This window comes from Delphinus delphis, chromosome 13 (assembly GCF_949987515.2).
Source record: "Delphinus delphis chromosome 13, mDelDel1.2, whole genome shotgun sequence".
NCBI lineage: Eukaryota > Metazoa > Chordata > Mammalia > Artiodactyla > Delphinidae > Delphinus > Delphinus delphis.
This window is the reverse complement of record NC_082695.1, coordinates 46,943,703-46,957,495: the sequence shown is the minus strand read 5'-3', so window position 1 is coordinate 46,957,495 and position 13,793 is coordinate 46,943,703. Positions and strand designations below refer to the sequence as shown.

General features: G+C 45.2%; 1 protein-coding gene across 2 annotated transcripts in view; it reads left to right on the top strand.

Annotated features, from left to right (window-relative positions):
- GAREM1 (GRB2 associated regulator of MAPK1 subtype 1) overlaps window positions 1-9,332 on the top strand; it is a 204,968-nt gene extending 195,636 nt beyond the window's left edge. The window contains exons 5-6 of one of the 2 annotated variants that reach the window (XM_060028857.1): window positions 6,563-6,729; window positions 8,114-9,332. In XM_060028857.1, coding sequence (XP_059884840.1) covers window positions 6,563-6,729; window positions 8,114-9,008 — 1,062 coding nt within the window. In that variant the 3' untranslated portion in view covers window positions 9,009-9,332. Of the gene's footprint in view, window positions 1-6,562; window positions 6,730-8,110 lie in introns of both variants that reach the window. The other variant, XM_060028856.1, reaches the window with a different exon arrangement.
- Window positions 9,333-13,793: the final 4,461 nt, after the last annotated feature.

The following is a 13,793-nucleotide window of genomic DNA, read 5'->3' as shown; positions in this document are numbered from 1 at the left end:
TGGTATTTTTTTTCCCCAAAAAAAGTTCAGCAAAGAACATTGCATAGTAAATTTTCTGTTTTCCTAAGCTGTCTCTTTGGTCCAGTTAGTGAAGGGGTGTGAAAGTGTCATTTCTTCCATAGAAGACGAGTAGGGAGTTCTGAGAAACTAAGACTTTCCAAGAAACATCATCATACCAAAGAGCCCCCATTCCTACACTGTGCAGTTTCATAAGCACGTTGTGTGTCTTTTGTTTGTTGTATTCTTTTAATCCCTAGGAAGTGTCAGGGAAAGATAATGTCACAGAAGAAAGTAGTTCATACGTGTATGAAATACTCCAATTGTATGTGATGTGTGAATTTTTGTCTTCTAAACATTTACATTTAACCCTGTTTCCAGCCATGCAATAATGAGCTTTGTGTTTGTAATAAATTCTCACGCGTTATCTTTAACATGTGGCTATTTAGGGAGAACACCCTGTTTTCCATTTTTCACAAATTATTGGTCCTTCACCCCGGGCTCAGTTTCCTCCCAACTAAACAGACTTATAGCTGTGAGGAGTGGGGAGGGGAAGGGATGCTTAAATACCTATTCCAGGAGTCGGGAAATCAAGTTACACTTTCTGGAGAGTATTCAGAAAATAAATAGCCCCATTCCATGACGCACGAGATTCTGACCACAGGTTGGAGTTGGGTTTTGACTTTGTCAACCACCTTCACATAGTAACACGAAGCTTTCCAAAGCCATTTATTTTATTGGGTGTGTCCATCTTTGCTTTCACTGTTAGATAATAAGCTGCCATTGATTATTTTTCTGGTTTTACGCGGCCAGTGCTGGCATGGTGAAGGCAGAGAGCAGTGGGGAAATGTGTTCTCCTCTCCGTCCCAGAAGTCAATGTGCACTTAACCTCCAGGTTACACGCGTGCATGTACCTACCCAGGCACGTTTTCAGGTTTCTTCCAAGTTAAAAAGAAAAAAGCCATGCCTCATTCAATCCACTATCGCTTTCTAATAGCTGTCTCCCCCTTCCTTCCCAGCCCCTTCCTTCCTTCTTGAAAAGAGTGGTCTGTCCTCACTCACTCCACCCTCACCTCCTGTTCTGGCTTTGACTCCCTGGAATCTGCCTCTGGTCCCCTCACTCAACTCAAGCTTCATTCACTAAGATCCCCAGTGACCTGCTAACCGTCACACATCTTCCCGACCTGCCCTGACTTCCTGCCGTCGTTCCGTCTTCACACCATCCCTCTCCTGAGCCGCCCTCCCCACCATCTGCTTCCTTGAAACCACTGGGGATTCTGTGCCGTGAGCGGTGAGATGCGGTCCCTTGCGTTTCTCCCCCTTGGTCTCCTCCTCTACTGGCCCCTTAGGGGTTCAGCCCTCTTCCCTTCTCATCTGGGATCTCAGTGCCACCAGGACTTCAGACTCTATCAGTAGAACACTGAGCTCGACTCTTTTCCACACTGAACCCCTTGGTTTCTCCCAAGCTCTGTTCTTCCTTCTAAGTGTCTGTCTGATAAGTGGCATCAGGATTCGTCTCGCCTTCTAAGCCCCCCGTCCAGGGCATCGCTCTGGTGGTTTATTCCTGCCCTTGTACCTTTTGTACACTCACAATTCCTTCCTCCTCCAGACTTTCTCAGTATAATTTCCTGTGAGTTTGTTCTTCCCCCGCCCTCCTGAAGCTTTCATGGTGCTCCCACGGACCTTCATTCCACCTTCTATTATTACAGGACCGACTTTTATCTCTGTCGTGTGTTGGTCTCCCTGCCTCCCTCCCAGCTAATTCCAGGGGCTACTCGTTCTTGTCTGCTTTACTCAGCACCAGCTCAGTGAGCGTGTGATGGGCGCTCAGCATATAATTGAACAAGTCAATAGTAAATGGAATTAATGTCATTTGTAGGAAAAGGGAAAGCGACACAATGTTCTTCGGACTTCTAGGGGCAGTAGATGGTGCCTGTGATCCCGGCCATTAGCCCTCAGGACGGACACCTTCTACAGCTTACTTCAAACCCCACTAGTAAATGTTGTGTGTTAGATGGCAGTCACGTAAATATGCCTCCCTGAGAATATGCCTCGTAGACTAAAGAGAAGTGATGGTTCTAGAAAGAGCAGAACTCCCCAGTTCCACCTCGCAATAAATTAGCTTTCTGTTTAGCTCTGGGTTCACAGTCTGCTGCTTGAACACTGGGGAGAGGTGTCTTACTCCTGGGTAGCCGGTATCTTATCTCTGATAAGACTGAATCATTGAGCATTTCTTTAGAAAAGGGAAGACTTGTTGTGGAGAGGCAAGGATGAGAGGGTTGTGCTGGAAGTAAAACCACTTATAAGAAAGGCTTTAGACCAGAGAACTGCTTGTGAAGCCAGGCTCTGGGTACGTACGGGTGGGAGTCTGCTCTCCCTGAATCCATGTTGTGGTCATTGACCCTGTCATAGCTAGTAGGTGCCAGGAGCTTGGCTGTAAACACTCAAGCTACTCATCACCAGAAATTACCTACCAGTAGGCAAAAGTCACCCATGATCCGCGATGGGTAGTAACACCTGCCTCAGACAGAACGCCATCCCCTCCCTTAGCACCAGCGTTCCGGGTTTACTCCTGAGAATCCAAGTCCCTCACCCTCGCCCTGCACTGCTCCTTGAAGTTCAGTCTTAAATGCTGCACTGAAGGGCCGAGAAGGGCTCTAGTCCGTCAGGCATGGTGTGTCGGGCACGGTGTGTTCTATGACATCCTCATTTAGAAATACCGTCATTTTCACTCTGACACCACGTCCAGTGTCGTGGTGGCAGAGTTGATGGCGGCCATAGGGGCCAGGTCTGCTGGCACCTTTCTTCCCCTAGATTGACACCAATATGAAGACAAAAAAATTAATGTGGAGCCCAGATGACTTATCAATAACAGTCTCCACATTAAAATATAAAAGGCATTCTTTTGGTATAAGTTTGAAAATAGAAGTGCCTTGTTGTATTTGTTTTGTGACATCCAGTAACCTCCACCTGGCATTCTGTGTACCATATTTGTGCCAGAGGTGACAAATCCCCAAACTGCCATCCACAGAGCAGTAAGAACAATGACGACGGTCCCTACCATTTCCACTTTCTGGCTAATTGAATATACATGGGAAGTAAGTGAATATAAACAGTCTGTTGGCAGAGTTCAGAAGCAATGACAAGTACTGGTGGCTACTTGTGATGGTCCCAAACCACGCCTGTAACAGAGCTGGGCCTTAGGAAGTGACCGGAGGGGGTAGGCAGTAAGAACTAAAGCAGAGCGAGAGGCAGGAAAGCACAGGGTGTGTTTAGGTGACACGGAATCTGCCCCACTGGATGGACCCATGTATTCATACAGAGGAGTAGTGAGGGAAATAACTAGAAAGATGGAATCAAATGGGATAATTTCCTCTAGCGAGGAGAAATCACTAGAAAGACTGCAGCAGGCCTCAGTGGGAGACAGGAGAAGCTGGACTTTATCCAGCAGTCAAGGGGGGCCACTGGAGATGGGAAGTAACAAGATGAAAGCCACATGCTGAGACTTTTAGAAGGAATGTGCTGAAAATGTAGCACTTAAACGTGAAATTGAATATGAGGAAAAACTGGAAACAGGGTGATTGGCCATCTGGTCTTATAAATTGCCTTTTATTGTCAGATAAAATTCATTTCAAGCCACAGCTACCTTTCTCTTGGATATAAATGTCCCACGATGAACCAAATGAAGAAGCAAAGAGAAGTCGAATAATTACTGTTAAAAGGAGGTACGAGATAGAAAGTAAGGTGGCACAGTAAACCCTCACAGTGTGTGGGTGTATCACTTCTGAATCCCAAAACGTATACATTCCCCCAAAGCATATATAGTTTTCCCATAAAATGCTGCAGTATGACTTCACTTGAGCGTCCACATCTGCAGCCACACGTTAAAAGTAACACGGGGAGGCGCGTCTACAGGGCCATCAGCCGTGCTCACCCCACGAGGGCCGCCCTCCCGCAGCTGCCCAGGGTAGCACTCACTAGTTTTGTTCCTCCACAGTGTTACAGCTGAATTCCTGTCGCCGACGGGGTCCCATTGAAGTCGGGTTTTGTTTTGTTTTTAACTACCTTTTCTCCAAAATGGGTTTCAAATAAGCCTAGTTCTTTCCCATTGAAGTCACACAATTACACCCAAACTGCCCCCTCATGAGAAGGGAAGAAATCTTTCTTTGGTCTCATGTTAGTATCTTCTCACTGACACACATACACACACATACACACATGACTCCTTTCAGGAGTCATGTGGCCATTTCAGAAGCTTTCCATATTTCAAATGCTGTTTGGAGTGTAGCTGGAAACGTTCCGGTCAGCCGAGCTCACCTCACCGGGCCCTGTGACCTACAAATGCTTCTTTTTACTGCTGCTTCCCCCGTCCCCTCCTGTCACCGGGAAACCTATGGGGAAGCTCTTTAGGACTGTCCAGTTATGGAAGGAGGGGGCAGAACCAGATGTCAGGAACCTTGAGAGTCTGGGGTTATAAGAAGAGAAGAGAGGACTTCCCAGAGGTCAGAGTCAACGACAAGTGGCTGCTTTTCTGTGTTCCGAGACCTAGGTCAGCTGATGATGCTCAATTAAAATGCACGGTGTAGTCGACCCCTCAGCACATCATAATTGACATCTCGGTAAGTGGTCCCTAATGAAATGTATTTAATGACTAACTCCAAAATTTAGAAATTTCTAAATCAAATTCAGCCTTAACCCTGTTTTCCTGATGCTTCTCTCTAATCCCATGTTGAGAAGCGATTGTTTATTTTTAAAATGGAAAAGTTAACCGACGGACTCCTTATCTTCCTTCGTTTTCCATGATTCCTGTTATTCTAAGCGTAGACAGAACCAAGCACATCTATAAAAGCCGCACCCGTCCATCCCAGATTCTAAAGACATTCCCTAAGAAAGAAAAACACAGTTGGCTACCATACAATTCGCTGACAAGACAGAAGGAAGATGACACAATATCTTACTTATTTTGTAACCAGTGTATGCTCCCAAAAGCCAGGGACTGGAGTGATCCAGCCAGAACTTTTCAGTGTCCTAGTTGGTTCCCAACTTCTTAAGAAGACCCCTAAGTGAGGCAAGAGTCCCCCTGGGCCAGCTCACAAGCAAGCCTCCCTCTTCCGTATCCAAACCTCATTTCCTTCTCCACCACCACCTTTTGAAAAGCTCAGAAAGAGAACGCCCGCAGCTGTTGGAGAAGAGAATCTGCTGCTCTCAATATTCTGTTTTAGCCTAAAGGGCTGGTGCAGAAGAAAAACTGTATCCAGTGGGTCCCAACAACCAGGGTGGTGGGTCCTCCGGGTGGGAGCAGTGATTCCCAGACCCAGGGAGAAATGCAACGGCTGAGACTTTACATGGCTTCTGTTTCGCTTAGAATTGAGGTTTGCCTGGTCTCCCCGGGGTCACATGACTTTTTTAACATCTGGTTTTCTCCAGCAAGTGAATCAGGCCTCGGAAGCCAGTTAGAGGGCCGGGGTGCAGCGTAGGTGGTAGACCATGCAGTGTAACGTGAGCCCATTTCATTTGGTCTTAAGCAAATTCCAAACCAAAGCTAACAGGAGCTCCGTTTCATTGTCTTCATTACCCAGAGCCCCTGGGACAGGAATCGAAGGCACAGGTGAAAAAAAATGGGTGGGAACACAGCCTAAAAGCAAGCAAGGGTGGTGGTGGGTTTTTTTTTACAAAGTCAGAATTGGCTCTGTTTTTACCTAGGTAGTTAAGGGTAGACTAGCTGAACCAGGTGTAAACTGCCCCCTGCTGTCTGACACAGAGAAGTACATAAAAATATCTGCCTCGTTAAAAAGAACCGTATTCTGAAGGCCGGCAACAAGCTGGGGCGAAGGCAGGCAAGGGATGGCACAGGTCACCTGCCTCCCTCTCCGGTGTGAAGATGAAGGAGGGTGAGGGAGGCGGTGTTTTTCGGACTTGGAGAGCTGCTTCGTTACGCCATCTGCCGCCTTGTTTCTCAGAGTGTGGTCCGTGGCCCAGCAGCGTCCGCATCACCTGGGAGCTTGAGGTGCAGAGCCTGAGATGCAGAGTCTCAGGCCCCACTCTTGGTCTACTGAGTCAGAATGTGCATGAAACAAGATCCCCAGGGGATTCATGTGCACAGTTACCTGTGAGAAGCCCCGACTGTAACCTCAGAAGGAGCCTTTACACTAGACAAGGTCCACTGTTCCCTAAGGTTTGTAGCAAATCGAATTCAGTTTGAACAGTGAAGAAATACAACTCGCTAGGAGAATGGAATCCTTCATTCATATCGTGATCACTTAACGCCCTTATTTTCGTCCTACTCCTGTTTCCTGTGTCCTCGTGTATCACCGGCTCTTTACCATGCTGTCCTTCCCATTACTTGCTACATTTCTGCAGCACCTGCCAAACCGTTTCTTTCAAAATCGCTCCATCTCTGGCAGCCTCCTGTTTCCCACAGTCCTTGTTTGCTCAGGTCTGCTCTCCCTTTCTTCCACCCCTGCTGGTGTCACGTAAGAAGAGCAGCCACTGGGCCCTCCGGGAGGGAGCTGGCCCTGTGCGTAGTCCGAGTGTCGCTAACCCCACGTGTTCTCTTCTGCGCCAGGTCAGGGAAGAATGCCGGCTCCTGAACGCCCCGCCTGTCCCGCCCCGCAGCGCAAAGCCTCAGTCCACCAGCCCCTCGGTCCCTCCTCGCACAGCCAAGCCGGCGCGCCAGCAGACTCGCTCTCCCAGCCCCACCTTATCCTACTATTCTTCAGGGCTGCACGACATGTAAGTCCTATGCCAGGGCCCACTTCCACATGGTTCCCTCATCAACCAGGTCCCCGATCCTTGAGAACCGTGTCAAGGAGCCATCCCCTGGGCAGGGTGGTAGGAGAGAAGTTTTCTTTTAAAAAAAGAAAAAAAAAAATTTTTTTTTTAACTGGATGAGCATGATGGGGCCCTGTTGGTTCTGAGCTAGGATGGAAGAGCCAGTGACCTAGGAAGATGCTGAGTCTGTGAGGGGTTCAGTGGTTAAGGCTGGCATCTACGTGTCTCCGCTTTGACTTCAACACACGCAGACAGCACCCTCGAGGAGGACCCGGAACGGCAGGGGTCCTGTCGGCCGTCTACTCTGAATTCCACCCAGTGCTAGAGTCCCTGACCATCACTGTAAAGCAGTCTTACACTTCCATCTGGATCCTCCCAGTGCCGTGAGCTCATTCTTTTGCACTGCAGCTCATTCCATGGTTGGCACATGCCAATAAGTTTTTTTAGAGATCTTTCATCATATGCAGTTGAAATCTATCTCCATGTAACCTTCAACTGTTTCTTAGGTCTAAAGAAACAAATGTAGGTCCACCCGACCTCTCTTGATCAGGCTGTGAAACCATGAGGTCAGCCAAGGTGTAAGTCTCCTCCAAGAGGCAGCCTCGGTCCCACCTGCTGTCCCCCCATCACCCACCTCTGAGCACACTCTGGTTTCACGGTCACTCTTAAGATAGGGCCCCAGAGCTGAGTGTGATCACATGTGACAGGTTAAAGTAGCTCTCCTTGGCAGGTACTTTTTTGTTCCCTGGACATTTAAATCTTTATGGTGATGTTACTCAATTGTGCGGAAACCAAGGCAAGAATAAGGATTTTATTCGAAACATTTCTTCCAGCCTCAGACTCTTGGATGGATATAAGGTCATCAGTGGTGGTGATGTAGTCCTGTCACTGTAGCCCAAGAATGACAAGCATGAGACACTCATTTACTGCTCTCTCACTCCACCCTTGCCCACTGCAGACATCACTAATCAATCACAGCACCTGTTAGTGATAAGCCCAAACAAGGCTAAAGATTTTTCTCATCACAAAGATCCAGGCACCCACTAACAATGATTTTCTTGTTAAAAAAATAATATATTTGCCATCTCTGCTATAGCATATTAAATGAGTATCTTCATATCCATAGTTACTGATGTATTTTAGTAATTTAAAGATTCTTTAAAAAAAAAAAAAAAGCCCAGTGAGGTTAAGCAGGTACTTTACGATAAGAAATATAATATTTGTTGCCTAACTACATTTTTCTACTCAGAAGTGACATCAATGGGATAAGGATAGGCTGGATGTTTTACTTTTCTTTTTTTTCCACTCATCTCTCTCTCTCTCTCTGTGTTTGGCTTTTAAGCAGCATTACTAAAAGTGACACGAGTCCTCCTGAAAGCGCTCCCGTTTCCTGCTACCCGTGTAACCGAGTGAAAGCAGATTCCATGGACCCCAAGTCCCCGTTTGGCAGTCCCACTGCTGAAGCTCTATCCTCCAGGCTCTCATGGCCTAATCATTATTCGGGAGTGTCAGAGACCCAGACCAGGAGCGACTTCCTGCTGGATCCGAGCAGGAGTTACAGTTACCCCCGACAGAAGACGCCGGGCACGCCCAAGAGAAACTGCCCGGCAGCCTTCGACCTCGACGGCCACGAGCTGGCGGCCAGCCCACCCGGGCCCGGGCCCACGGAGCCCGGCGGTAGTGCCCCGGGGTGTCCCAAGTCGGCCAGCTACTCTCTGGAGAGCACGGGCGGGAAGACCCTGACTGCAGCCCCCACCAAGCAGAGCATCTCGTGCCCCGCCTTGCCTCCCAGGGCCCCGAGGCCAGTGGAAGAGAAAGCCGCCCTCGACACCCTACCTTTGCCTCTGCAAATCGATGGTGCTGAGGAAGCCCCCGAGTCTGGGTCACCGGACCTCTCCGAGGACCCGTACTTTGTTCAGAAGGGCACGCAGGACATCTTCTCCATGTCTTACCCCTTCTCGTCACCCCTCCACCTCCAGCTGGCCCCCCGCTCCTGTGGTGACGGGTCCCCGTGGCAGCCACCTGCCGACCTGTCGGGACTCTCCATAGAGGAAGTGTCCAAGTCCCTGCGGTTCATAGGGTTGTCCGAGGACGTCATAGCATTCTTTGTGACCGAAAAGATTGATGGAAACTTGCTTGTTCAGCTCACGGAAGAAATCCTCTCCGAGGATTTCAAACTGAGCAAACTGCAGGTGAAGAAAATCCTGCAATTCATTAACGGCTGGAGGCCCAAAATATAGCCAAATAACCCCAGGTAGCATTGAACAAAACAGATAAATGTGTGTTCTAGAAGGGGAGGGCTGGGACACAGTTTCACATTTTTTTTGCACTAAAAACTTTCTCTGTAAATAGGGATAAGAGAAAACTCTTACTATGCAGATTATGATTTTGAATGGTGAACAGGCTATTTTGTACATCAATAAAAATGCTGTACAGAACACTTAGAGGTGTGCCTTGTACATCACTCAACACTCAACAGCTGCTAAAAGACAAAAGGCATGCTCAGAGAAATAACTGTTACCCAAGTAGGTTTATGCGAGAAGTTGTGATATTTATTTACAAAATAGCCAAAGCTGAAAGACATAAGAATCTTTAAAAAAACAAACAAACAAAAAAAAACACCTCTGAACAATTCCCTCCTTTGGGAGAATCAACTTTAGACAATTTATTCTGTGCTCTGTCGTTCGGATTGCTCAGTGCTAATTGTTTTACTCTTGTGCCTGAAAATGTTAGTGATACGAAATGACACTGCAGTGTTATGTGCTTGGTGGGGATCTTTTTATCAAAAGGCATTTTACAAAAGTCATGTGCTAGTAGAGAGGATCTATGATGTCCTTAGAAATCATAAATCATGACCACAATAATTTATCTGTAACTGCTGCTAATTTTACTGAGCAGAGATAAAGAAGACCAGAATATATACGTATATGTATATTTACACAATACAAATGTATGTTTTAAACATCAGTATGAGTCTGATCTTTTAGATAACATCTGTTCACTTTCAAATATCCATTGAAGTTTGGGGCCGTTAATTAAGTCGACTCTCTTAGGAAATGGGACAGAATGATTCCAAAGATTCTCAGAACCCTGTCCCTCGAAGCTCAGTCTTATCAGGCTCCATCACAGAAAACTTGGAACAAATCAGTAGAGAGTCTGTATTGAAGAATTAAGTTTGATTTTAAACCTATTACAGGCTGGGTTTTACATAGAATACTCCCGTGCTGATCAGTGTCTGGGGAAATGACCATTTCTGTCGAGTGATAATTCTTTTCGGGTTTGAGGGTCTTATTCTCCTGGTATGTGGTGATGAGGGGTCTGGAGAGCATTTCTCAGAGCGTGTCAGGTGTTCTCAACATGCTTTGTGCTTTAGGAGAGCTCAGAAATCAGACATACCATCCTCTGCTTTGATATGTGCTACATCTGTTGCATCATTTTTTAAAGTATCAATAAGAGTACTTGTTTAGTTCAGAAATCTTCTTTCCTCTCTTCCAAAGAAAATACATGATTACCGTACTTTCATTCCAACAATCCCAGGACCCAGTCTGACAGTTTTTGCCAAACGTGAATAAATACTCCAAAATATAATGGCATCAACATAATTCTTGACTTTTTGAAGGAATATAAATCTTAGAAAAGTTTTTGTTCTCCGAGCAGCATATCGTCCCTAGCCCTGTCTCCCCCAGAGTCTGTCCCCACATTCGAGATGGGCAGACAGCCACCCAGGTGTCAGTGTGACTTGCAGGACTGGCTTGTATGTTATTATCCACTCTTCTTGCTCATCAGAATAAATACACAAATGGAAAGACAAGACCCACCAGTCTAGTTTTGCAGACCTGTTCAATATATGGCTTCATTTCTTGGCATTCAAGATATTTTTAATCCATCTCATTGTTTAGAATTCGGGTGAATTGATACCTTTTCTCATTTTCCATCTTAAATCTCTTTTTTTTAAAAAAAAGGATTTCCCCCCAACATGTCTCCCAAAATGCAAATACTCTAGGTTAAAAGTGCCCCATAAAAGAGTACCCTGTAGAATCTATCAAACTGTAGCACCTCTTCAAAAGTAACTGACAAGTTTATATAGAAGCTTCTAGTACTGCACTCAGATGACATGCAGCGCCTCCATGACTTTCATGTTGAGAAAGCATCCTTCTGTGTGAGGGGCAACTCCCTAGGTAAAGTTAACCTCTCAGAACTTGCCTTTAAAATAAAAACAAAGGATGACGTTGAAACGTTGCAAGTTTTCTTTGGCAAAACCCTGCTGAATCCGTTTGTGAATCCTTAGTGCTTGTATGCTTTTCTCAGTTCAAGAGGGAGGAATGAGTGGGTTTGAGTTTACTATGACAGTTGCCCCACATAAACAACTGATTCCTTTTATCTTTTTTTTCTTTTTGTTTGTTTTTTTTTTTCTTTTGCAAAACCTCGACACAAAGTCCTTTTTGTTTTTTGTCTTGGCATATGTACGTTGAGTTTATATCGACGGCAACATAGAGACTCCTTGAGGGCAGGGACTATGGCCTTTCATTCACATACTCAAAATTCACAGCATCATCTGTGTGCCGGGCACTATGCTAGTATGACTTGACAGGCTGATAAAAAGACACAGTTCCTGCCCTCTTGGAACTCATAAGGTTTATGTTTAAAACCACAGTTGTTGAGACTGGGTACGTGCAAGAGAGACATGAGCTCTCCTGGCAGTTGGATGGATGGAGAGTTAAGTGTGCCCTGACCCTCAAGAACCCACAGAAGGAAGAAATGGCAGCCTCTATCAACGGGGTATAAAAGAAAAACTACAAGACCATTGAAACTTGGAAAGCATTGGAGGCAGCAGGTATCTCTGACTCCCGCTGACTAGTGTTCTTTTCTACTGATTGGATTTTTTTTTTTTTTAATTGGCAGTAAGTATCTTCTGGTATCTGTAAAGCCACATGGCGCCCTTACTAGACAAGGCACGCATAGCCAGAGAGAATCAAGACAAGGAATGCAGAACAGGGGTAGGAAGGAAACAGCCCTTCCCTTCTGAGCTGCGATTTTTTGCAGTGAAAAGCAGTGTATAGAGATCCCCACATGCAGAACCTTTTCTAACCAACCAGGTCAAGACTGAGGACATCTTCTGGCAGGTTCCCTGCAATCTGTGCACTGACCCCTGTGCTTGGGGGAGAGTGTCCAAACGGGACTCTTTCTTGGATTCCTTAAATGCATGGCCAAAACCATCGTGACCCCCTTAAGAAATACAGCAATAAACCAAACCAAGCAGCTAAAATGTAAAACGTGGGCCTGATTCATGTTGGGACGGAGCACTGAAACACAGATCAATTCTTTCTCAGAATCGCATCAACGCCTGCACGTTCTCTCTCTTTTAAGTTGAGCTGCTCAACTTTATGAGCTGTGAAATTTACATTTAGACCCTTTCAACCCACATAGAACATTCACATTTATGGAGTTGCAGCGAGCTGCCCACTCGGCTAAATTGCAGTGTTTATTCTTGTTTCACGTAGAAATAAAACAATCTTACAGGGAAATATTATGACTGTCCATTCCAACTGTTTTCAGACGTGGGTAAATACCCTCTGCCGACATTCCAGAAGCACCTGCACACCGTGCACACGACTCCTCGAGAAGTTCAGGGGGTGGGGGTGGATGAATAGAGGGCTCTTCATTTTCCAAACACACTGTATCACAAATCACTACTCATCATGCCTAAAGAGTATGAGCTTAACATTTGGAATAACAAACTGAAAAAAACACAGGTCTCCAAAGACCACTGTGAACGATTCAAAGAAAATTTCAACTTCAGTCCCTCAGAAAAGTGAAATCTGCTGTTGGACACACAAGACTTTCAGAAACTAAGACCATTAATCCCAATTTTCTAGGAATACAATGGCACCAGGCTGCTAGGGCAAGAAAAGTAAGATGCCCAGAGTGCAAATGATGGAAAGTAGGATTTTTATACTGTGGGACTGTAATAGTGTGGAATTCTTATGACCACTTCTTGTCCAATCACATCGTTTAGTCTTCAGAACTTGGTGTTTTAAAATTTGTCTCATTGTGAAAGCTAGAAACAAAGGGTAAACGTGATTTCTGTTAAAAGTATATACAAATATCTTCTGTAATTTTGCTGCTCTGTCTAATTTTTAGGCTATGAGTTTTGTAATGAGCTTATCAGATGATGAATTTCCTTTGTTTACAATCTCATGTAGTAGGGCTCAGATCATTTCTTAGCTATAAACCTCTTCTCCCATTTTCATATTAAGCTCCATTTAAAATATTGCTTAAGCTAAGCCTAAAAGTTGAATTCAATTAGTCAAAAATTGGGGAGTTTTCCTTGACTTAAATGAAAATGGTATATTCTTTTCAAAGACTTTTGTAACCATCTTTACAGTTTCTTTGCTTGGAAAAGTGGGGTTGTTAACTACCAGTTAACAGTTGCATTATTTCCAGAGCATTGTCTATGGGCCCAATGTGTACCTCAAGATAAACATGGTATGTTTTGTCTAAAAAAATTCGTTGTTGATTTAAATGGTTCTGAAATGTCTATAAATAAAGAAATTTTAAAAGTTGCTCTTCTTGCAATCGTTCCTCAGTGAGTTGGACCCCTGTGTGGTTTTCTAGAACCTCTCTTTCCCATCCTCATGGAGGAGAAGAGAACTTGTCTGAAGGGTTTCTGAAGACTGCACGCTCACTCCATGTTAACAAGAGACTGAAGACTGTGGTTATCAAAAGTGGAAGAAGCTGGGAACCAGGTAACCTGGTGGCAACCAAAGAGAATCTAGTACCTGTGTGGTCAGGAGTTAGGACAAAAGAAATATAGATGGACTAGTGAGCTTTAAAAAACTAATAATGGGGGAGGGGATAAATGAGGAGGTTGGGATTAACATATACACACTACTGTATATAAAATAAACAACAAGGACCTACAGTACGGCACAGGGAACTACGTTCAATATCTTGTAATAACCTATAACGGAAAAGAATCTGAAAAAATATAGATAGGTAGATAGATAACTGAATCACTTTACTGT